This window comes from Seriola aureovittata, chromosome 6, assembly GCF_021018895.1.
Source record: "Seriola aureovittata isolate HTS-2021-v1 ecotype China chromosome 6, ASM2101889v1, whole genome shotgun sequence".
NCBI classification, from domain to species: Eukaryota; Metazoa; Chordata; class Actinopteri; order Carangiformes; family Carangidae; genus Seriola; species Seriola aureovittata.
Genome location: NC_079369.1, coordinates 28211637 through 28237722, shown reverse-complemented (window position 1 = coordinate 28237722; position 26086 = coordinate 28211637). Strand labels below are relative to the sequence as shown.

The 26086-nt window shown below is 44.4% G+C and overlaps 1 protein-coding gene across 1 annotated transcript in view; it reads right to left on the bottom strand.

The window, feature by feature from the left end:
• The window catches only part of nhsa (Nance-Horan syndrome a (congenital cataracts and dental anomalies)), a 57757-nt gene extending 33374 nt beyond the window's left edge, over window positions 1–24383 (bottom strand). The window contains exon 1 of the mRNA XM_056378783.1: window positions 23760–24383. Within this exon, the coding sequence (XP_056234758.1) occupies window positions 23760–24039 (280 nt within the window). The 5' untranslated portion in view covers window positions 24040–24383. The remainder of the gene's footprint in view (window positions 1–23759) is intronic.
• Window positions 24384–26086: the final 1703 nt, after the last annotated feature.

The following is a 26086-nucleotide window of genomic DNA, read 5'->3' as shown; positions in this document are numbered from 1 at the left end:
AAGTCACACTGATGATAACTGAAGTTGCAGCTGTACAACTAAATCAACGAGCGGAAAGTTACTAAAACGCTCTGGCGCAGAGAAAAGGAGTGTTTTGTGTGTGTACATGAAATGTGTGTGTATATATATGAGTGCTCAGGTGTCTGTGGCCTCTTTGAGTGAGCCAGGGTTTTACAGTGATTTTTCTCGGTAGGTCGACCCTGCACAGGGAAGGCAGCTGGCAGCAGAGGATCGGTGGGTGTGCACATCAAAGGTGGGCCTCAGCCCCTCATGTTTATGTTTCATTTTTCTTTTATCTGCCGATCAGTTTCTCTCCCTCTCTCTGATCTGAGGCTTTTTTTTTACCTTATATAGACGACTCTGTGGACCGCTCAGAGCACGCCTTCACATGAGGACGCTCCCAGAAATACTGCCTGTCCCTTCCCATAACACAGGCATTAGGGGAAACTAGGCACAGGGGGCCAGTAAGAGGGGAAGGGGGCATCTACAAAAGGCAGAGGAGTGGAGGGATCAGCAGGGAGAGAGGAATTTCTTCATTACTTTCACCAACTTCTTAAGCTCTGCAGCGTTTTATCTTTGTGCTCACACTTGCCTGACCTCTCTGACCGCTCGAGGCTGAATGTGTGGTGGGATTGTGTACCATTCACACATTAACCTAAATGTGTAAAACCGCGGCATAGGCCACTGTAAATTTACATCTCTCAACCACACAGCATTCTGTTGACAAACAGCTGAATTCTCGTAAAACACACTCCGCTATAATGAATCCTTGGCTCTGGATTTTGCGCTGACTGGGCAGAGCCCGCACCGCTCAGCTGCTGTTTAACCGCAGGTTCCTGCAACACGAGCCCAGCCACAGGGCCTGACTGAAGGGAGGCCACAGGGCCGCTTGAAGACATGTGACTATATCGAGCTGCTCTCACTGTCGACATCACGGCGTTCAGCTCTGAACAGCTTCAGAGACGGGCAGTTTTATAAACAACAACAGAGACCGCAGAGCGGCAAACGCTCCCCCTCTGAGGCAGGGGTGAGAAACGGCCGCTGTGCTTCCGGTTAAACCGTGTTGATGTGAGCCGTTTCCCAGATGGTCTCTGTTCTATCTGTGCTGGTCCACGTCCTGCCAGGGAAACAAAGATCTGACCTCTCCCTACTGAGCTCTTTGATCGCAGACTATTTCAGTTGTTACAGGAACAGAAAAAACGGCGCGACAGTGTTGCAGCCAGGAACCAACACAGAGTGTCCTCTTGCGTCATGTCCCTTTCAAACAGATCCACATGTCAACATAACAAATCATTTTACAGCAGCTGCTTTCCAGTGATTGATGGGTAACACTGTATCTGTAGAGGCTCATCTTTCATAAACCTTTTAAGACAATGCTATTATAAAATCCACAGAATAGCTACATTCAAAAGTTCATAAAGTGACTTTCCACTAATCTGAGCTAGAACCATCACATATAACATGTTTCCATATCCAACACTGAAGAATAACAGACAGTAACTGTTTAAGGGCTGGTGACAACCACAGAGGAAAATGGTGGTTTAAGGCCTGGAAACATCCAGAGTGTTTGCTTCCTCTAATATTCCCCTCTCTGAAGTGCGAGCTGCTTCACGCTCTGCTCCTCCTTCGTATGTCAGGCAGAGGATGAGGGCTGGTGTTGGGGTGAAAAGAGCCTCAGGAAGCAGTGAAGAGGGTCTATGAAGTGGGGGTCCTTATGGATTGACTCCATAATGGGAGGGAGGGAAACTTAATATGTCAGCCTGTGGAGTATATATGGTATGTGCTGTAGCGCTGAATGCTGGGAACTGAGATCCTTGTATTTCCTGAAGTCTGCTTCAGGATTTTTACCATGTATGTGTTTATGTACCTGTGTGTTCACACACTGAAGAAGGTGATATGACGGGCACCCTTTCCAAACCTTATTATTACTGTCAGACTTGCTGAGGTGATCCTGATCTTATGGATCAGCTCTTCACCTGCAGGTTTGTTCTAATGACTTCTCATGCTCAGGTAGCAGCTTACAGTCTGTATGGTGAAATATTGTTTGGCTATTTGCTTCTGAAGTGTAAATGTAGAAGAGTGCAAAATATGTAAACAAACACTATGCAGGTAGTTCAACAAGTGGCTTTATCAAATGTGCCGGATGTTGGTGAATCAGAATACAGAGCGGCATTCAACAAGCTGACATTGAGAGCAGATGACTGCTCGATACAGTATAATGGAAAAGGTCCCACACAACTACATGACAACAAACACCGCGATGGAAAAACACACCTCTCCACACTCCGGTGGAGAGGTGTGGCTGGTGAAGCAGATTATCCACTGATCTCAGTTGATGTAGCATATTGACCTGATAACATCATGTTTGGCTTCCTCAGAGGAGAGCAGGGAACACAACCTTGACCACTATATGATCACTTCGATGTGAACTTCTGAACTTCACACTAGTCATTGCAAATCTCAAAAACCCTCAGGCTAAAGTTAAACTCTGCTCTGTCTTAAAGCACCTCGCTCTGTGTCCATGTCGTAAAGGATTACGTTGAATTCTTCAGCGCTATGAGGTTACTAAAGAAACGGATTAGGGTTTTGCTCATCAATTAGGGGATATTTTCTTAAGCAGCTCTCATGTTTCAAAAACATGTCGAACTTCCCCAGAAAATACCACAGAAGTGGACTCACTCTGCTGAGAGGCTGTGAAGTCATCGCAGGCCCAGCCCTGCCCGACACGCTCACATTATGTAACCAAAAGCCTGAGTAAAACTCACATGACATCAGCGCTGCATGTGCAGCAGAGTTCAAACATCTTAACAGCAACTGCTCTTCTTCTGATCTCAGTGTTAGGTTATCAATAACAAGCTGACAGGTCATTATCAGCTGACTGAAATGGTCTAAGACTGGGTTTCCCTGCACTCAAAAGCCCATTTTACTGAGAGGGAGGTTCGATTGGTTGTTTTAACAAAACCACATTGATTATATTTGAAACCAGCCAAACCAAGATAAGATTACAGCTCCACACATGCTCCTTTTTCAGTTGTGGCCACATGACTCCACACACGTTCAAATAAAACACACTCTGAATCGGTAATCACACTCTCTGGGGTACAAATACAGTATCATCTCAGCGCACTGCTATTGGCCAGAAGTGCGTGGTCTGTCAGCCAATGGCGTTGCTCTGCATTGTTACTCTGTGTGTGTTCAGTCCTTTTTGGGGTGTGTGGGGGAGCGAGATGTGTGTGTGTGTATGTGTGAGGGGGGGGGTTCGCTAAAAACAGGGCCGACCTCAATACTGAAGCCAACCAAGCAAGATGATTCCATTGTCTTCTCCTTTCACTGCCCCTCCCCTTTCAGGAACATAATTTGTTAAGCAAACAGCCGCACATCACACGAGCACTTTCACCACTACACTGACTCTGCTCATGAAGAGGGACACACACAGACACACACAGACACACAGACACACACACACACACACACACACACACACACACACACACACACACACACACACACACGCACTCACAGTGAGCTCCATCAACAGATCATTTACAACTTTTTCTCTCTGTTAAATCACATACGTCTGCACAGTCTAGTATTAGTATCCACATTTCAACTACAAACTCATTATGTGCCTCCCTCAGCACGAACACTGTGCCAGTATAAATACAAGCAGGCAGCTTTAGCTCAACTTGCCTGGCAACACAGCTCTGAGGATTTGCCCCCCCCCCCCCGGTCCAGATATCACATGACTCCTGACCGGAGTTTCCTTCCCTCCCTCATGAAATCTCCTGCAACTTGTCTGACAGAGAGCAACCTTACAAACTCAAATTAAAGCAGGTTCTGTAAAGTAGCAGCTGAGGCAATCTGGGTACAATTACTCCCACCTTCATTTCAAACTTGGTGCTTTGTAAAGGACAGCTGTAATTTTGACTGACCTTCCAGCTCCATGTGATTGCTCACGTTTGCTTACATTCTATTTAGTGTTTATCTTCTGTAAAATCTGAGGTTTAAACTCATCTACATGTATCATGTTACAGTTCTGTCCTAGTTTCTCGGCAGCGCGCTTCACACCCTTCAATCCAGATCAGACTCTCTGAAGCTTATATTCTTCTATATATCAGTTATATTGATGTAGCTGCATGAGAAACATATAAATTCATCCACTAACGACTGTAAAACTGTGATCGTGGATGACTGGCATCGATGCAAACTCTGAATGTGGAAGATATTCACAGCGTAGAAACACATCTACTGTCGACTGATGGCTTTAAAATGCACGACAGTGAGATGAGACCTGAAATGATTAGTCGACGACCTGATCGACAGAAAAATAACTGGCCAATATTTTGATAAGCCGCTGATCAGAAAGTAATTTAAGGAGCAAAAATGCCAAAGTTTCCCTGGTTCCATCTTTTCCATTTTGAAGATTTGCTGCTTTTCTCTGGTTTATATGATTATAAACTGAACGTCTTTAGGTTTTGAACTGTTGCTCGAACAAAACAAGAAATTTGAATAAGTGACATTAAGCTTTTGGAAACTGTGATGGACATTTTCTGTCATTTTATAGTCCAAACAATTGTTGATTAACCCAGGAAATCATCGTTAATCACAGCCTAATTGCGAGAACTTCTCTGTTTATTCTGCAAAGGTGTAATAATACTGTTTCTTTTGGAAAAATCTCAAGGTATGGTAAAATCTAAACCACTTTTGTCTTTGCCACAACATGGTTTTGTGTGAGGGAGAACTGGGCCAAGTGACTTAAAACTTTCCATTCAATGTGTAACTGTGGTCTCGGTTTAAAGAAGTGGCAGCGACAGTGTGTGAAGACTCTGAGGCAAGAAAGGATCGACCCAACTCAAGGATTAGGCTTCTTTCAGAAGTAGTAGAGGGAGAAATGTGTATAAGAGTGTGGTGTGATTGAGAGTGTGTGTGGGGGTGGGGACGAGGGGGGGGTAAAAAGATGTGCTTTCTCCACATGTGAAAGACCCCAGACTCAGCAGCCGCCACTCAGTTATGCGTGACCACCAGCCCCTCCCATTAAACGAGCTTTTATCTAGTGAGAGGAATCACTGGTTTGTGTGTGCTCAGTATCTCCCCGCTTCACCGATCACTAACTGTAAATGAAACTCTTAATTCCTTGGCTTCCGAGAGCAATTTTTTTCCTCAGACGTTCATTAATCTGCTTCCTGATGCCTCGGATCTTCACACTGTGCCAACACTCAAATACGAGAAAAACTGTGCAAACAGTAAATATTTGATAACTGGCAAACTCCTCCGCCTCGGCTCGGCTTCTAGACTCTTTTGCGTTCGCCTTCTTGTGTGGTCAAGAGAGCTGCAGGAATGCGCGCGGAGAGGAAAGCCAACAATGCTTTTAAAGCCACCAAAACCTTGTACACAAGCCACTTGTGTAGTTCCTGTGGTTCTGTGTGTGCGGAACAAGCTCCCTTTGAAGAAGAGCCACAATAAGATAAAGGATTTTAATTGGTGGAGTCACTTCACGAGGCTGGACCACGCCTCTGTGAGGGGAAACATAGAAGAAGAAAAGGTAGACCGCAAAGAGGAGAAACAACACTCTAACCAACTTTGACATTCCGTAAGAAGAACAATATCTTTTTTCCCTTTTTCTGACTAAGCAGCAGAGACAGTCCCATGTCTAGAGAATGAATGGCTCACACTGTGTGGGAATGATCCTGGGAAGTGACTGTGATTAGTCTGGCTCCACTGGGCATGATATCACAGCAGGATAACCTGGCTCAACAGGAACACTCGCAGAGAGACGAGGAGGGCGCAGGGAGAGAGAGAGAGAGAGAGACAGAAAGACAGAGAGAGAGACGGAGCTGTGGAGTGACGGGCTGCTCATGATAGAGAGAGGGAGAAGCCGAGGGAACAAGCATGGTAATTTGGTCTCCACAGCCTGACAGTGATTTCTAAGATGGTAATCACATCAACTTTGTAGCTGAGGCAGAGTGACATCACAGCGAGCGGCGGGCTGATCCCGCCCTGGCAGGCTACAGTGGAAATCCAACAGCAGCGAATGAGTCTGCGGATCCAGAGCTCCAGTGCTGCTACAGACCCTCTCTGATCATGAACAAGAGGATTGTGGGATATCAAGTAAAACAGTGAAGATCACTGCTGACGCCATCCAGGTTATTAAGAATTAAAGTTACTCCTACAGTAAGTCGGGTTAGCATTCATATGATTCTACACTGGAGGTAAAAGCTCCTTAAATATTAAAGGAATAGTACAACATTTGGGGAAATGTGCTTCTTCTCTTTAGGGGTTGATGAGAAGAATGACATTGCTCTCGTGTTAGCTTAGCTTAGCATAAGGACTGGAAACAAGGGAAACCGCTAGAATGACTCTGTCCCAAGACCACCAACAACTTTAATCAATTACTGCAACAAAGTGTGTTAACAAATTAGCTTTATTTTTTTACCTAGCCAGATGAGCTGTTTCCCTCTGTTTCCACCTTTTATAATAAGCTAAGCTAACAAGCTGCTGGATATGTAGCCTTACATGAACTGTACAGAAACAAAACTGAACTACACATCAAACTCAGTCTTAGACCAAACTTATTTGGAAGGTTGCGAAAAGCTACTGAAATGAGAAAGAACCACTGCTGTCTGAGAAATGATTTAAGATTATCTCACTTTAACTGTACTAGAATCTAAAATAAATAAATGAACACGTGTAATGAATCAGGGTATGAGACTGAAACAGGCCTGAGTCTGAGTCGGCACATATTTGAATGAAAACACATGTGATTAAAAGGCAGCTTGGGTCAGCGACATCGGCCCACAACACACCAGATGTCACCAGCGCCTGTGTGGGTGGAGCTTCAGAGTGAATACTAATGAGAAGAAAGATGGCTGCTCCACATGCTTTGTCTCGCCCTGGTGAGGGTCACCAGCAGTGACAGCAAACTTGACAGGGACAGAAGTGTGTCACCTCACACAGGATCCCTCTTTAACCGGCAGATTAGGGGCAACAGATTAAAACGATCCGTCTGAGGTCAGGTACATAAACCATGTGTGTGTGTGTGTGTGTGTGTGTGTTTCTTTGTCATTTATAGGCAGCATATTGCATGTCAGAACGCTGCTGCAGAACTGTGATGTTACACAACTGTTAGACACAGTGTCTCACTAAACATGACGACACAAGTTAGGAGAGAGTTCAGGTCCTTGGTGTTCTTCATGTGCATCTAAATCACATCTACACATTTGCATCAGTGTTAAAAGAAGAAACCTGATCTACAGATCCTCGAGTGAAACACTGCTGAGGACACACCGAAGTCCACACCCCCTGGAAGTGCCAGCGCCTCTGGCCCTCAGCTTAACATCCTGATGAGCAACAGGATGGATGGAAGTGATGGACAGAGCGCCAGGCGTCAGAGCTGCAGATGTTGCCTCAAGCCAATACACCGTATGCTGCTGCTCGCGTCTGCTTCACCAGTGGTCACAGTTGATGATTGGAGCCAAATGTACTTGAATTCAGCCTTGCTTCTGCACAAATGTCACTCATTCTCATTCCAAATATAGCTTCATTTAAAATAAAGGAAAAACACCGTCTCCTGTATAAAATCTGAAGCCTTTACTTTTGGCCGTTTGGTGACACATTAAGTTGCATGTCAGGAAACATGCTCCACCACCGCTTTCCTCTCCTCTTACCTACGATAACTCCTGACATGAGGCCGTTCACTAACCCTGATCTGACGTGTGTGTGTGTGTGTGTGTGTGTGTGTGCGCGCACTCTGAACTTCAAGTGCATTTAGGAACAATGAGTAATCGTGGTCTAGACAGGTCCCTCTGAGGCTCTCTGCAGCTTGTTTATGGAGGGAAATGAGGTCTCAGTGGATTGTGGTCCAGGCTTGCCACTCTCTTTGGTGTGAAAACAGTTTATTTGTGGTGTGATATCTGACAAGAAACATGGCAGAATCACACCTCCACTTCCCCCTGGTGCACTGTCAGCTCTGTGACCTCACAGAGAGTGAGAGTCCAGATGGACAGGTCACATCTGTGCTCAGAGGAATGTGTCCTCCTTCACCCCTGTTTTCCTCCACCCTGAGGGCGTTGGGAAAGGGCCGTTCTCCCTTTTACTTCTCATCTCCATTCTGCTTTCTAGACCCGCCCTGATGACCGTGACCAACACGAGCCATGTGCTACGACAATGTAGGCCTGCGAGCGACAACAAAAACAGGCAGAGATTAGAAGAAAGAGGGTGACACAAACCCAAAAAATAAACAGGTCTCAAGCTACTTATTTGGATGAACCCCACAGCCTCATAAAAAACAGATTAAATTAAACATCATAATCCAGGGGATCAGGAGAATATGCAAATTCTCTGCAGTGACTCATTTGTTCTCCACCAGCTCTACAACCTAAAATAATCAGATTTTTAAAGGAGGATTCACACCATGCACACACTGCAGCATTCTAACATTTTAACAGCTTATATCTTATCATAAACTTTCTGCCTCTGATGAAAAGGTCCTTTGTGTCAGTGATCAGTGCCCCGCCCACAGACATCCCTCCATGTCAACATAAGCAACACGATTACAACACCAACCATCCACACTGTCACCACGTGCAAATTAAATCCACTCAAACACCACAGCTAGTGCAACATTAATGAGTGTAAGTCATGTTCAGTTCGGACGTCAACAGTCATCAGCAAATGGAAAAAGTTTGACTGGATGAATGACGCTGCAGCTGCTACACAGAGCAGAGCGGAGGCTGGATTTCTCCAGCTTGTGATGAAGCAAATGAGGCTGTAAAACCTGCTGTAAACCCATTACCATCACACATGCAGCCAAAACGCTATTCATCTTCAACGCCTCCTTAAATATGGACTGGGGTGACTGTGTGTGACCTGGGCTTTAATCGATGGATCTAAGCATTCAAGCCGGACACCTCAGCACAGACTGACCTGAGCTTTCAAACATGTGATCTACTGTCGTCCTGTAGCCACAACATTAGCTAAATACTGTGTTCATAAATCCTTAATGAGTCATGGAGGGTTTTTTCAAGGACTTCAGAACCAGTTACAAACAAATTACTTAATAAATTATATCCGTTTTCATTGTGCAGTCGTTAGTCGTGACCTCAGTGTTGTTTCAACTGTAAACTAGAGATCAAATGTCTTTTAAACACGCTCAACCGGCTTTGTTTTGCCCAGACTAAAAGTTTCTGCAGGAGCCAAAGGTAACTGTTATAAAGCAAATAAACATAATCTGCTTTACAGGCTGCACCAACCACTGAGAGGCTGATGTGAACGAGCCGTCACTCCATTACTGACAATACTCAGTTTTTCCCTTCGGGGGAAAAATCAGCACCGACGCTTGTATAAGACAATGAGAACATAAAAACACAGATTACGTGCCTAACACTCCCTCTGCCCACGCTCACAATATACTGCTGGCTTTGTTGATGCCACTTTTTATCCTGTTGCACATTTTCACTTGCAACCTCAATTTCCCCTGAAATCACATCTGACATCTCAGCTTCTGTCATGCAGCCTTCAGGGTGACACCTGGTCCAAGTTAAACTGCATTAAAATACCACAAATGTGAATATTTTCACAATGGGTAGCCACAGTGGGATTCAAACCCCTGACCCCGGGTCAGTGCCATCGCCACTGAGCAACAAAGGGCCTGTTTTGAACATATACATCTCACAGATGGAGAACGAGGAAGCAGCTGCCCTGAGCCTTTCAAAGACGAAGCCTTAGCATAGTTCTTACTTATGGCATGACTGGCTGCACATGACATCATCAGAAAGGCATGTATCCCAGTGTATTCCTATTAGAAATGCATTGTTGTCTGCTGAGGACTGTGGAGCCTTAAGTCTATAACATAATAGAGGCACTGAGTTGGGCTGAGTGAAGATGAATGACGGACTGAACCCCGAATCAACTCTGAAATGTTAATGGCTCTTCGGCTCTGAATCATATCAGAGTGGACTTTCATTGTTACAACTGCTCTGCATGAAATCTGATTTGGCTTTGCATGTGGTGCAATATGATATGATCAGGAAGCATTAAAAGCTTCGGTCAAGCATTGAGGCTACCTCGCCACATCTTGAAAAAATCATATCTGACCGTATTTTACAGATAAACCTGATGTGCTGTTCTCATGAAGACAAAATCGTAGATCAGGAGTTTGATACAATATTACAGTAAAATCTTATAATAATAACTTGTATGGAGCTCACATTGAAGCTTTTTTAATCGTGCAGTAACCTCTTTCATTTCTTAAGACTCTTTCCCTCCCTCACATGAAGTCATAAATTGCAAGGTGTTTCACGGATGAGCAGGGAGAGATAAATCACGCCTGGAGACCTCAGCCCTGGATTATTCCCAACTTCTCAGATTTCTCGAGTATTCTCGTGGCAGAGGTCATCAAAACATACACTGTGGGAAGAGGAACCAGTCAAGAAGTGGTTGCTCAACAACTCAGGACTCACGGAAATGACAAAACACACACTCCACAGTCATATGAAGGGACTGACTCAACTCACTGACTTATATTTTCTTGTGCCCTCCCTGATGACGCCCCACAGATCAGCTGTGCTCACTAAAAAAAGCAGACAAATGATTCTGACTCAGCCTCTTACTTTAAACTCTCACTAACCACATGTCCTTAATAAGATCTGGATCAGTGCTGCTCTAACTTGTAGACCCCCTGCTGAGAGGTGAAACTGCAACATAAGCCTGTATGTACATGTGCACATATGTCGTTGGCTTGAATTGGCCACAACTGGTAACAAAGAAAGAAAAAAGGAGAAAATCTACTGTCATGATGCGCATGTGTTTTTAAAGCCTGCAGAGCACGACTGAGGTTGTGTGAATGTAACAGTGAGTTACTTCATTCACATAAATAAAAGTCATTGTTCCGTTCACTGCTAATGCAGCATGCATCTTCCGCCGACTCTCCCGTCTGTACTACGTTTCACTCTGGCAGCCGAGCAGGTTGAGCACACAGATCATTCTTTGGCGGAGCACCAACATCAACAACAATCAAGAAACAAGGAACACCAAATAGGGTGTGGGAATGTGCGCTGAATACAGTACAGACCAGAGCAATCGCAAAAAATAAAGACGTAAAAGACTTTAGCTTCCCACAGTTAGCCTCTGTGAATGATTCCTGTTTTCCTGAATGCAACCTTCTTTACACCCAGCTCCCAACAAAAAGACACCATAAAAAGACACAACACACACACACAACAAAAGGCAGCATCAGTGTCATTGAAGGACAACTGGCCTGAAAGCAAGAAAAGCCTCCAGAAGCACAGATAACCTTTGTTCTGTAAATACATATCTACCACTCTCAGTGACTTTGCCCAGCCCCGACAAAGCTTTCATGTGGATGAAATAACAGCGGTGCAATTCAAAGATTGGGGCAGTGTGCCCCTCCCCGTGTCCTGCAGTCCTCAGACTGTGTTTAAACCAAGAGATCAGACACCCGTAATCTCCATTGTCCCATCCTGGGTAGACGACAGGGTCCTACCATGGCCCACTTTAACACGCAGGGCCATCTGCAGAGTCACAGATGGCTCTGGCAGAGTCTCACAGGTTCCCACATTCACATAGAGGGTTAACCTGATATGAGCTTTTCTAAAATGAAACATTCATGCAACCCCACACACGCACACACACACACATATACACACACACACACATACACTCACACACACACACACACACACACACATATACACACACACACACATACACTCACACACACACACGCACACACACACACACACACACACACACACACACACACACACAGAGCGAGAGCAAAGAAAAACTTGGAATTGCTGCTGCTTTTGTTAAGTCATCATAATCTGCCTTGGTATGGAGGTGGCTATTTATTATGTTTTTAAGCCTACAATAACACCGCAGCTATTTTTCACACAATATCTGCTCCTCCATCCACAACCTGCCTCGCCTCAAACAGGCAGCATGTGCTTCTGATTACTAGGTGTTATTCTCATCTGACAGAATGACGTTGTCTTTGATCCACCTCTATGCACTCCCTTTAACGTTGCACCTCTGAAAACACAACTAAAACACAGCTTAGTACAGCCCCCCCCCCCCCCACACACACACACACACCTCAGAGTCCACCCTGGTCAAACTAACGAGAAAGTTCATTGTCTACACCAAAGAAATAACACAGTGTCTTTATGGCAGGGATGAATAGACATCATCAAGGTGATAAATGAGGCGTTTTCTGTCATAAGCTGGTGCCACTGTGGCATTCAGTTTGAGAGTGAACAAACAGTTGGGCAGTAAAACAGAGACGCACTTCTGGGACACATGTAGTGAAAGAATTCAAATCAACAGCCGCCCATGTGTCCTGCCAAATGAGTTCAACTGCGACATTTCTTCCTTTAGACAAAGTGCTGCCAAGGTAACTGTCCACACACTGAGTGAATAGAGAGACTTCCTACTGACAGCCTCATTCAAACTCATTCAAACACGTTCCGTGACCGAGAGCTCTGCTTCTGATTGGCCGCTGAAGCTGCCCGAGCGTCATACCAGCACGGGGGCTGTGACCTTGGCCTCACGTTAAGGTGAAGACAGGAGGCTGGGAGACTCTGATGGGCTGAGTGCCCCCCAGCTTTGTGTCCCTCAATGGAGAGGTAATGAGTCACACAACACTTCCCAGCGGCCAGCCAGCTGGCACGCAGCTCGCCTGCACAAAGAGATGGGAGGGAGGGCCATCGCCCCGACGCCGCTCTGTTTCAGCGTGGCGGACGTTCAGACTCTGCTTTCCATTTCATTTGCTGATTGCATTGAAGTGATTTTAAGTCTGAATCTCAGTCAGACATGTTTCTCTTGTGTGTGTGTTTCTAGTGGGATCGTCTGACACACCTCCACTCCGCTGTCCTTCACTGGCTGCTGGGGGCTCTGGGGAGCGAGTCGGGTTTTTGATCTCGCCGGCCCTGTTAATGCTTTTCAAATCAGAAGTAGATATGTCTCCACACACAGGTACGACTGTACTGAGGATGCTCCAGGATGAGTCAGAGATACATCTGACCACATATGTAGCATAGTCTGAATGTAAATGCATCCCTGACTGCTTTGAAAGACCACATAGTCAAATTTGTAGTGTGGGAGTAGCAGGACATTTGGGTCATTTGCCTATTTCAAAACCAAGGTACCAAACAGCCACAACTCTCTGACCATGTTGCATCCATCTCCCGGTCTGTGCTCTATACAACACCAGAAAAATCAGGCCTTACCTCGCTCAGTATGCCACTCAGATAAATGTAAATGTAACTATCCACCTCTCTAGTCATATATTACTCTGCAGTTTCCACAGATAGACAGATAATAATCATGACCATGATGTCTAATTTGTCCATTTCACTCAAATTCTCTGTGAAACAGCAACGCAGGCACCACTGACACCCACAGTCCTGGAGATCAAACTTCAGTGCGTTCCTCTGCGTCACGCTGGGTGTAACTTGCAGGTTCCACTCACAAGTTTTATTATGAGATAAACTGCTCTTGTAAAAAACAAGCCTCACACTGTATTGAATTATTTGCGTGTTTCATGCCAAGCAGTAATGTTAGCGAGTTGGAAAGAGAATGTATTTCACTAAATATTTCAGTTTCCCACACAGGAAGGAGAAAGGAAAAAGTTACGCACACACATTGACACACAAACAAACACTGATGTCTGGTTACAGTTTAGCAGGATTCCAGCAGGAGGAGAGAGTCGAAATGAAAGTCTCTGCTTTTAATGAAACACACCCTCAACAGCACTATGGACTCCGAGCTGACAGCCAAACAGCAGCACCCTCAGGTACTTTCCTCAGTGCAGCACGTACAGCTACCGCTTCAGATAAACTGATGTGAACGGGCTGCCGGCAGGCCGACCCTTCGTTACTCCTCTGTTGCAACAGTGGTCAACAGCCCTCGCATTTCCCATAAGTGACTCGTCATTAGAAGCTATTTCCAGGAACTATTCCTCCAGGGAGTGACAGTGAAAACAAGTCAAAACCACAACTGTAGAAACTGAAAATATTAATCTTGTTTAAACCAAATCCCTATCAAATCCTATCTGATACTCCTGGATATAGAAAAACCAAACTGCTAAAGTCATGTCGTGTTAATGACTTATGGCATCATTATTAAACACTTGACCTGGTGGCATCAAAGAATTATTCAAATACTGACTCCTGTTTGAAGTGTTTAGACTTGGTAGTCTCTGGTTGTTTGGTTTTTACTGTTGCTTACAGTGTTCACAACTTCACTACAAGAATTGTGGAGAAAAAGTAGAGCTGCACCATTAATCGAGATATAAACCAAACTGCAATGTGGCCAAGTGCAATATCCAGATCGCAGGAGCTGCATTTTTTTTAATAAAGATAAAATGTGTCACAACATCATCAACAACAAAAATCACATCATCATTTTAAAATGTTTGTCTGTGAAAAAGAAATTAATCTGTTAAAATAATCGCAATATGATTTTTGCATATCGGTCAGCCCTAAGAAAAAGTTTTCAAAGCAGCTTACTGTAGATTCCATTCATCACTTCGCTCTGCAGTGCAGTCCCTTCAGTATCATCAGTTTGTCCTCCAGAGCATACAAAGCATTTTTAAAAGTCATTTTCTTGATGTGATTATTTACATGTTAGGAAGAGTGGAAAACCAGAAGAAAAATCAAGTTTGATTTATCCAACATTGTATGAGTGAAAATGAGGTTTAAACTCAGTTTGCAGTAAGTTGCTCTGCAGTGGCTTTCTGCCTGATGGAGAGCGGCTGCCAAGGCAGGCTGGGCAAATCATCACAAGAGCCCTACAGCAGCCATGATGGAGGATAGAAAACTGGGTTTGTCCCAAATATCATTCCACTTTGTTTTTTCTTTCAGTCCCTCCCTCCCAACAATTCAGTGCTGTGGGAACACGGACATACTGATCACACACTGAAGCTGTAGACTGTTGATGAACTTCACTGTTTCTTGGCTTCTCAACATGGCTGTCATTTGTTAAGGTAGAATTACACCGATGTCTAACAGTGAGACAGCTCCAGACAGATTCGGAGAGACATGATGAAACAATATGTTATAAACTAGACAGGTGTATTTGGAGGATTCAACTATTTCTACACATTCATTGTGGAAAAGCAACAATAAAGCGTCTCATTCAGTACATGTTTCAGATGTCAGTGGAAGTTCCCTTCAAGTCTGAACTCCCCAGTGAGCAGTCAGAGAGCAACCTTTGCACTGGTAACTGGATCCTTCTCCAGGGTGAGAATCAATTTCTTGGAAACGTGGGATGCTTTGATGGTACGAGAGAATCTGCTGTTTCCTCATGATTAAACATCGGACACTGAGGACTGTGCACACCAGACTCTGTAAAAGTTTGATGTGTCATGAGATCAGTAACAACACTCACAATAAAACTGAAAGGATTTACTGGGAAATCAAATGAGCTCTATGAGTCATTCAGGAACATTCAGTTACTCATTTGACTGCGGTGAAGTTCAGTGAGCTCTGAGCCTGTTCCACAAATTAAACACTCTCATTTGTGATTCATACATAACGACTCATAAACTACATCAAATATTAACCCACAGTACAAAGCACCCGCTCTGGGTCGATCAGTGGTCAGTAATTGTTTAATTACTAACAGAGAGTTGTTAACTGAAAAGCAGAGCATAATGGAGAGCAGGTCATCCATTTTTATAGGAAAGCAGTTTTTTTTTGCTGCTATAGCAGGATGGTCTCTCCCCACTGGGGCTGCTGGGAGCGGAACTGGCTGCATCCCAAAATAAGAAACTGGGATAGAGAGATGAGACCCAGAAGCCCAGAGAAAGCTTGCAGTCAGAGGAGAGGAACAAAGTATACCAAATGCCTGAGGGAGCGGGCAGGCACAGAAATTACTGGCAAGAATAAAAGATGAATCCGGATGGCGAGGAAATATCCCAGAGGAGGAGGGTATAAAGGAGGGAGGAACAAAAGCCAGAACAGGAGGGTGAACTCGCATTTGCACAGTGAGCCGGGTGGAGGAGAGTCGTTCTTTCACGCTGACCTGTCCAGCAAAGCCTGTGTGGAGGCCTCGGGTCATTTTCAGTGCCACAGCTAGTGTTATCTGGAGCATTAAAATGATGCACATCTGCCATGAAAACTTCACTATGAAAAAAAAGGCAGACTGGACTGGACTTTCCCCCATCTGCTCACAAACTCTTAATTCACAAGGCCAGATTTAGATTACATTTTCCTTAACGCACTAGTCTTAAGAAGATAAAAGTGAGAGAAAGAAATCCTGCTTCAAAGGTGATGCATCTGTGGCAAGGTGTTGAACTCTGACAAGAAGCAGAGCAGCGAAAACCTCTGTATCCAGGTCAGTGACGCTCGTTCACAAACACTCAAACACCGGCCTGTTGCAGGCCGCCTCGACCACATGCACTTAAAGTGTAAATAAGTGTGACAAGTGAGGGTCCACAGGACGGTACACACACAGCAGGAAGCAGATAAGACCATGAGGAGTCTGAAACAGACAGAAACTATGAAGATAGAAACCATAAAATATTAAAATTCTATCTGTATGAGGCTTCATCAACAGGGACATCTGTTCTGTCTGTGGAGGTGTCTGATTCGTGTTTAATGTAATTATCACATAAGGCAAAAAGAGAGATCAAAATCTATCAGAGCTTTACAACTAGCTGCAGCTAGCTAGCTTATTAAGCTAACATAGTCCCATTACTTGGTTGCTATTGTTGTCTCCAGCTGATATTTAAAGTTCCATATTTTCCTCTTTTCCTGTGTTGATCCATAAGAAGATATATTTATTTGTGGTTTTAAGAACCAAAAACCATCTCAGTGTAGTTTTACATCTCCTCTCTCAGGCTTCTCTCTGGAGCTCTAGTAACAACAGGTCAGTGAGCCAATCAGAAGAGAGGAGGCTCTGAGCCTCTCTTCTGATTGGCTGACTGTTTTCCGAGTGATCCAATAAAAATATAGCAGATTTCAGGTAAACACTCAGAGAAACCAAATCCTGCAAGGTTGGATGGTGGGTGGAGGTGGGCGGGGCTTGGGGTGTGGCTGAGAGCAGTGACTGCTTTGTTGTGACATCACAAAGTTCCAGAAGTCCTTAATGCTGGTTTTAAGGCTCAGTTTCTGAATACAGGCTGTGTGCATTTCTCTGTGGACTGACGCTTTGATACTTTCACAGTATTAATATAGAACCTAGAGCTGATCTATAATCACACAGCACATGGGCATCTGTCTGTATACTATATGGAGCTTTAAATGTGTCTTTCAGCTTAGTTAGGGCAGATAAAGACACTTTTTCTTTGCACATTTGCTTAATTGTGCTTTTGGTTTTGGAAAGTTTACGAAAAAGGCACCACCCCACAACCTTTTTCAACGAAGAGTTTCACACTTCGCCCCAGGCTGAGGGCTTTAGTGAATGGTCAGACTCAGCTCATAGAAAAAGGAAAACTCAACACCAGTGTGAAGAGAAATCAAAGCAGATCATATTGTCTTATCCTAAACCGATGAGCACACCGTTGATCCACACCCTCATATCCAGCAGGTGCTTTCTTTGCTTTATTCATGTGATGGTAGGATGATTGTTGAAAAGCCTCTTTCAACTTCAGAGACTCGACCTGGCAGATCCACTCGTATACGGAGGAGAGGTGAGGGGAGTTCACATTCCACTCAAATCCCAGTCTAAACACCTGCATGGCAGAGCAACAAATGCACGTTTCCTTCCTCTTAAAATACCAAATCACTTTAACTCACATTTTCCCCATTATCCTGTCCTTTCAGACTTTAGGTTTGTCTTGACTTCTCCTGAGAGTCTTTTTAAAACACTTAAATTTGCATAGATCACTTCGACACCGGAATTCACAGCAATATATATCTACCAAAGAAAAAATCTTTTCAAATAGCACAGGAGGATTTACTAAATATAAGACTCTTTTTCTACAGCCGCCATTTCAGATCCTTTATCTCCCATTTCCCTCTAATCTCACCCTGTAGACAGCGAGCCAACTATTCATGAGGAGTAAGAAAGGAGAGTTCATGAGAATTTGACTTGACGTTTTTTTTTTATCTTCTCTTCCTGCAAAGATCCAGAGATTTCTGTAAGAATAGATCACTTGCGTAATATTTAAGTCTGTCTCTGAGATGCTGGTGGCCTGGGAGGAGGGGACTGTGGAGATCATATCATTTAAACAGCATGAGTGACGAGAGGAAACCCACGCAGGTGGCCTGAAACACTTCTGGCTAGTGGCGGCAAGACAAAGGCTAGCTGACAATCAGTTTTAAAGCCATCAATGTGAGCTGTCAATATTTCTCCAGGTTGCCATGGAGAAGAATGGGGTGAGGTGTTGTAAAGTGCACGCCACAGTAAAGTTAGTTTAACGTGAAGTCAGGCAGACGTGTGTTTATTTTATCTTTGGAGGAAATCTCGTAGTTTGAGCCATGGTACTGACAATAACAGCTACATGTGTGTTCAGGCAGAAGGCTGAGCAGATGTTAGAGCCGAGTACAGAGAATATCTTTGTTGAGATGAGGTCATCTCTGGTCTTTATTCTGTGCACGAAATTACAGCCAGAACTCACATTGTTTTTGGTACAAGAGAAGAACGTACCAGGTACCACAGTGTATGAAAACTACAAAACGCAACAGGCACTGGGGCATGATATGTGACTCACTGCTGTTTCTGTGCACTTGAAGTGTTCAGGCCTTGAAAAATAAATATATATTTTACTGGAACTCCCAGAAGCTGCAGGAAGTAAAGGACAAAAACATCTTCATGGCTCACTTCGTCTCCAGCCATGAGTGACAACCTGGATGGAAGAGTTCATTTAAGTTATTGAGTTGACTCTGACAGGTTAATCACGCCTGGGTCTTGCCGGTCTGCTGACCTGTGGCTATTCAGTATCATGTCAAACATTAAATCCACTCTAATTGGCCGGTCAAGTCTTTAGAAGCTGGGTGATAAGCAAGATGGAGGTGGCTGTTTGTTCTTTTGTGTTTTGTAGGGAGTGTGTGGAGGGGGTTGGGAGGTCAGCAAGCTTTTAAGGTCAGGGGGTAGATGACTTTGCCCCCCACCTCTTCTTCAGGACAGGCTTGAATTGTGCCCCTGGTGCCTCGGCCCCACACTCAGGACTCCATAAAGAGTAATGACTGCTTGGGAATGTTATTAAATGAGTGAGTGTTTGTGTATGAGGGGCACATACACTCCTCAGGGCGAGGAGATAGCTTATCATGGCCCCCTGATTTCTGCAGGAGAGAACACAATCACCCCTCACCAACAACAAACCAGAGCTTAACTTCCTCCGGAGGCACCTGACGTTACAAAAACACACACCAACATTCACACACTCAACACAAATGTTGCTCTATAGACCTGAAAATATACAGACGGCCAGCAGAGGGATTTTAGGTGAGTGTGCGGCCCCCCACACTCAGAAGCACTTGCTCTCATGGAGGGTCCCACCGCAGGAATGTAAATTGTAATCACTCACACATTTCCCTCAAGCGCGGCAATGAAAAACCTTAACCTTAATTTTAACAAAACGTCTCCTTTGATAAACAAACACTGCCTCCAGCTTCTCCCCTAATCACACCAGCCATCCAGGCATATCTGAGGAGCATGTGTGGGGTGCAAGGTCCCAGAAGTGCAAGCGAGCACTGTGGTTTCCTGGTCACCGGCTGCTTGGAATGCTTGACTTGACAGAACGGTTCAGCAGAAACCACTTAAATCGCAGCCCAGGCAGTCCACCGGGGGCCGAGGTGCTGAGACGCACACATGGTTAATGGAGGAAACCTTCAGTTCAACTTGGTGCAAAGACCACACTTCTCATTTCAGTGTCAAATCACTCTGATGAAGCACTCTGACAATAATGTGTTTATAGCATGTTATCAAGTTACAATGTAGAAAAGTGAACAAAGACGCCGGTTTGTTCATAGTGTCATATTCTGGACCCGAGAATGCAAAGTCAGAGCTGAATATGAGCTCAGAGACAGAACAGACAGCAAGAGCTATAAGACAGTTGAATGAAAAACAACAAGCCGCAGCATCAAGGCTGTCTAGGCCTTCTCAGTGTCTGTCTGGGAGGAGGGGGGGCGAGAGGGGTGGGGTGGGGGTTGGGGGGGGCATTGGTGCAGGAATGAATGAGCAAGTCTTTGAAATCTGCTCTGTAATTAGAAGGGTACTATATCAACGGCAGGTTGTCTGGACCTGCCAGAATATGCTCATGATCCTGTTGTAAAATGTGATTCAAGATGCACTGATGTGTTTCTTTTCTTTGTGTGAATGACTTAAGATCTGTGTTCACTTTATGGAAACAGAGTTATCCACATCTGATCCCAGCACATAGGTTTAAATGAATATGGGATCACTGCTGATAAAATAATATTTCACTCGCTGACAAAATATTCCTACAGCATCTCTCATGAATTCCAACACGACTGATATTGACCTCGGGTGCGCTGTGCATTGACTCGTTGATGCAGCCTCACTTAGTAAAGTCCCAGTAATGGTCAGACCGGGTCAGTTAAATGCTGGGAGGATGGACTGTGAATGGGCTAATGTGGTTTCCTGGCCTGAGCTGCTCTAGTGGAGTTTATAGTAGCAGAGATGATGTGCTGTGTCTACTGTCCACAGAAACTTTCATTCCAGGTCACAGAGCTGCACGAACGTGAGCTGCACGTCCTGTGCTGAAGAGGAAGACTGAAACCAGGAGACAGAGTGGGAATACATGGCACTCAACATTACTACAAGTGTTGTTTGAGCAGAGAAGAAAGCCTGAAGCACCTTAAAACACAGTAGGAATTGTACAGGCTCCTGTCTTTCCTTTAATATTACATAAGCATGTTATCATGTGAACACATTTCATTTAAACTGACTGTGCATGTACAATTTCTGTGCATCTGAATAAGTAAGCTCGTTGATTAAAATCCCTCAATGTATGAGGGAAATGTGAGTTCTACACAAACATAAGTTATTTCCTGTAGCAGCAACATGAATGCACTTTGCTTATCTCAAAGTTCAGATATTGATCCTGTGTTCTTCTGTGTGGTGCCTTTTGCAAACAGTTTCCTTTATTACTTTGAATAATCACCCTGATTATGTTTAGGCGTGCAATAAAAACTTTTCTTTCACTTTTGTTATTCAGAGCATTTCATTAATAAGTTACAGCTGTGCTGAAGGTATATGATCTAATACTACAACAGATAAGACTGTGCACACAGCTTGCACAACTAATGCACTTATGGATCTAGCGAGATCCTGGTCTCGTATCCTTGATGAGCAGAAAGACTGTGAGACTGCTGCTCTGCTCTGTTCGGTGTTGTGAGGCAGTCACTGGTGCGGTCTGTACGAGGAATGCGGTAAACTTGCCAGCCATGTGCTCTTGGACCAGAAACGCCAGAGGGCCACTTGCCGCCACAAGTATTACGGCTCCCCCTCAGCACTGAGCCGGTGAAACCTGAAACCCAGCTGAGTGCGCTAACATGGGACTGCACCACAGAGCCCAGTCTGGCTGAGCAGCTCTGATGGTAGTCCAACGCAGACATTGATGGGGTGTCACAGGAGAGCTGTCCAAACACAGGGCTGAGGGATGCATGCCAGGCGCCTGCTTGTGTTCATATGTGTGTGTGTGTGTGTGTGTGTGTGTGTGTGTGGGGCTGAGGATAAGAGAAAGAGACAGAGAGAGAGAGAGTGTGTGTGTGTTTTAGTTTTCATCACTCCTGAGACATTTTTAGGTGGGTATTGTTTGTTTAAAAGAAACTCTTCTATTGTGTATTTGGATTCCACTGTATAAATAGTCACGTCAATCAATCTCCAACAATAGGAGCATCACCTCAGTGTCTATATATAGACGTGCTCGAACACTAAGTGCAGCTCTTGTATAGCTGGTGTTGTGAATAGAGAATACAAGGCTGGGTATGAGATGGACCAAACACGCGAGAGAGAGACTCTGCACTTTCAGCAAAACATGTCATTTGACCTAAATGTGTCAGTGTTTAAAAACATGCCTGCATACAAATACCACCACAGAGGGAGCTGGAAAACAGGGTTATGTTGGTTGATTGATGCACCAACAGATCAACTCTGCCTGAACAAACAGGTGGCTGTGTTGGGTCAGGGCTTGTAATGCCCTCACCAATGGGTCAGTATCGGATTCTGCATAATCCAATATGGTGAAAGGACCTGCAGCTGTGTCCTCCAGCAGTCGTCCCGTGGACAAGTCGCAGCCGCATCATAAAAGCCCACCCCCGCCGACAAACTCTCCATGCCCTGAGCTGCTCCATTTACACTAATTGTCATTCAGATGAGGGAGGGTTGTGTTGTTTAAGGCTGCCCCTGACACCATTAACATGAAAGGCACAATTAAGAGTAATTAGGCTTTTCCAGGCAAAAGGGGTTATCTGCTAACCTGGCACGCAACATCCCCTGTATCCCAACATGTAGCATGAAAACAGTATTTTCAGCATTTAAAATTCCGACAGCAAGCTCATTGATGGACCATCTGTAAGACCCAACATCAAATCCAGTTGCCTCTGACAATCAATTTCAAGATAACTCATGATCAGGATGAGTGAGAATAGACATGTTTAAAATGTGCAACAAGCTGCTCCACAGGCCAGCCGCTGGAAAAGAATCTCTGCTGACATGTCAAGGTTTAAATCAGGTTTAAGAGGGGTCAGGTCTGTGTCTTGAGTTGTGTCAGGCAGCAGATAAACACCTTCAGGCAAAGTAACCCATTCACAGACCACAGGAAGCAGCAGGGTCTGGAGAGCATGCAAGGACTTGCTCAACCTAACAGGATAAATCCATCGGGGTATGTCCAAGCTGGAGGAGCTGTTCCGGGGGAGGACATTTTTTTGAGGAGGTAGTGAGGGGTGCACAGGTTTCTTAAGTGCTTCCTGAAGAGTGGGTTTATACATAAACACACACACACACACACACACACACCAATATCACATCATCCTCCCGTCACCCACAGGGGGTGGGGTGGGGTGGGGTGGGGTGGGGGGATGCACACAGAGATTAAAGAGCTGTGGCCACATGCTGTGTTATCAGGGTAATGAATTCTTACTGGTGACCAAGCAAAGTTCACCACATGCAGCAGCAGCAGACAACTGTGAGGAGCAGAGCATCATGTAACACAACACCTACAACTGAACTCATGTATCTCCGTCTCTGTTACACGGTGAGGTCTGTCACTTTGGACCGGAAGCATACAGACTATCTTTTATAAATAAAAATACACACTGGTGTTTTTAAATGTAAATAAATAGAAAGTTTGACTATACTAAATGGAGAAACACTCATTTAGGTCAACTGGTTCATGTAATTTCATTAAAAAGCCATTACATTGATCTCTGATAGAGAGTATGTTTATAAGGAGTAATAGCAGTGTAATAACTATGTGGCTTCTTGCATCACACGCCCCTCAGCGTAGGGAGAGATGACAACAGCAGCGTGTTTCCAGTATGTCACCGTGTGTCTACAAAACTGCGAGAGAAGTCTTACAACTAAAACAAATGAAGAATAAATAAAAGTTGTCTGGATTAATAAACCGTTTACCGCTCAACAACGACTTTATCCTACTTTTAGGTGGTTTTGTAGTAACTTTATTTTTTATCTGCGTCATTGAAGAAATTATGACTTTCTACGAGTTAGTGGTAGAAAGTGAAGAGGATGCTTCCTCGTGCCGTTTTCTTTCAGACCCGCGCGCGTGCCTGCAGCGCCCACATGAACCGGATCACAGTGAGTCAGGTACTTACGCACTGCCTCCTGTTTGGGGTCCAGCTCGGAGCAGGTCTGCTGAAGTAGGCTGATCTTGCTCTGCAGCCCCCTGACCCGCAGGTTGGTGGAGGTGAGGTCGTTCTCCAGCTCCTGGAATATGGAGCAGGCATGTTTAGCCAGGTCCGACAGCTGCCGCAAGGTCCGAGATAGAGCCACATTACTGATGGAGACCAGGTCCTCGAAAAGCAGACCCTCCTCGTTTGGGATTTGATACCTGCACAGTAACTGAGGTTCCACGACTCGTTTGGCAAATGGCATGTTGGTGTGGACCGGGGATTAAATCCAACAAAAGTCACCCGAGGGTGAGCAGAAAGCAGTTCTTTCCCCTCGACCCCTGATCCAGTTTCTCGGAGTTCAGCTGCTGCTGATGCCCCCCATCCTTTCATTTGTTAGAGAAGACTGTTGTGCTCCTCGCGCTGCGCCGGGTCATCTGCTGCCCCGACGCTACTCTGTTTTTCACTGCTCCCAAGTAGAGGTGGTTTTTAAAAAAAGGCGGGGGCAAGACCTGGAGTGGAGTCCCAGGCTTTTCTGGATCCGGACTGTCCTGGTTCTTGGCTTCACTCGCACCAGGAAAAATGAATACAACGGTCCTGCGGGCGTCGATGGGACACTGAACACATATCACAGCAATAACTACTGTGTATGTTATATTGAACACTGAACACTACTGTGTATGTTCAGATCTCTTTTGTTCCCAGGGAGAAACTGACAGAAGGAAAGGGTAAAAACTTCATAAATGTTTTAAATTATCCTCATGACTTTGTGCTTTTTGTCCTGTGCACTATAAACATAAAACACTGTGTGAAGTATTATTATTATCAACACTTGGACAAGTCAGTGAAGGGATATCCGGTCAATTTTCATATTCCTCACTTGTTTTTAAATAGAACTGAAGAGATTAGGTCAGTGGTTCTCAAAGTGAAGGGTTCTTGAGAGGGTTCCCGGGGGTCCCCAACAAGAAGGGGAATCATTTTTTCTCACTATATTTCCATCCATTTGTAACACAATGACAGAACATATGAATATTATGGGGATTCAAACACTGTGATTCAATTGTTTCAAACACTCAAGGTAAGCAGAAAGCAGTTCTTTCCCCTCCCAGCCCCCCATCCTTTCATTTGTTAATGAAATAATAATAAATAATAATAATCTTTTCAGATGGGGTCCATGGTCTAATTTGTGTCAATTTAGGTCCTTCACGGGAAGAGGTTTGAGTACCACTGACTTAGTTGATTTAAAGACAGTATGTAAATAATATTGATAACTAATTTTCAAGAAAAATACCAAAAACTCACTGGTTTCAGCTTCTATTCTGGTTCCAGATCCAGTTCCAATTTTCTCAGTCTTCTTATCAAAAGGTTTTAACTTTTGAATGGCTTGTTAGACAAATCAGGACATTTCAATATGTCACTTAGACTCTGAGTAACTGTCTGTGATTGATATTTATCACTCATTTCGGACAATGGTTAATCTATTGAGGACATGATTATCAGATTAATCACGATGAAAACAAAGATTAGTTGCAGCCTTACTTTTAACTCTCACCCTTATGTTCAGAACTGACAACAAAGGAAATGTTTGTAATGTCACAAAGCTAATGTAACGTATCCTGCACAAGCATCACACTGCTTCTGTTATTCACACTGAGGTTTGACTGTATTATCAATGCATTGTAGGTGGAGTAGGAGTGGAACTTGTAGAGCTTAGAAAGAGTATGAATCTGTTTATTTTTTGCTGGGAAATCAACAATTAAATACAATATTTGCTTTATTCATTTATGATGTGTGATGAAACTCTAAGTATTACTGTTTGAAGATATCATAGTCTCGGTCTAGATTCATTTTTGCGTTCACCTCTGCATGCAGACCTAACAGCCTGGGCCGAGTTTCATTCACATTTGCTGAATGAGTATTTAGTTAAATCCCAGCAGCTGACGGGGCCAGAATCAGCAGAGGTGACGGCCTAAATGCCCTTCCTGTGGCCTAACTAATGTCCACACCAGAAGTGCAACCTTTGCAAAGCCCAGCGTGGGACAAAGGAGAGACGAGAGAAACGGCGTATGTCGTCATCTTTGAGTAATGGTCCTGCCACAAAAGGCCTAACTTGAACGTACAAAAGCTGGTAATCTTTGTTGTGAGAAGAGACAGCTTTATGTTTTAGCCTCTGGGGAGATATGGGTACAGTTTATTTACACTGAACACTGAAAAAGTGCTCTTCATGTCTTTGTCAGCCAACAGTTTGTTTCATTTGATTAACTTTGACTTTCTGCTGTATTCCACTCATTTGGTCTTGACAATGCAGTCTC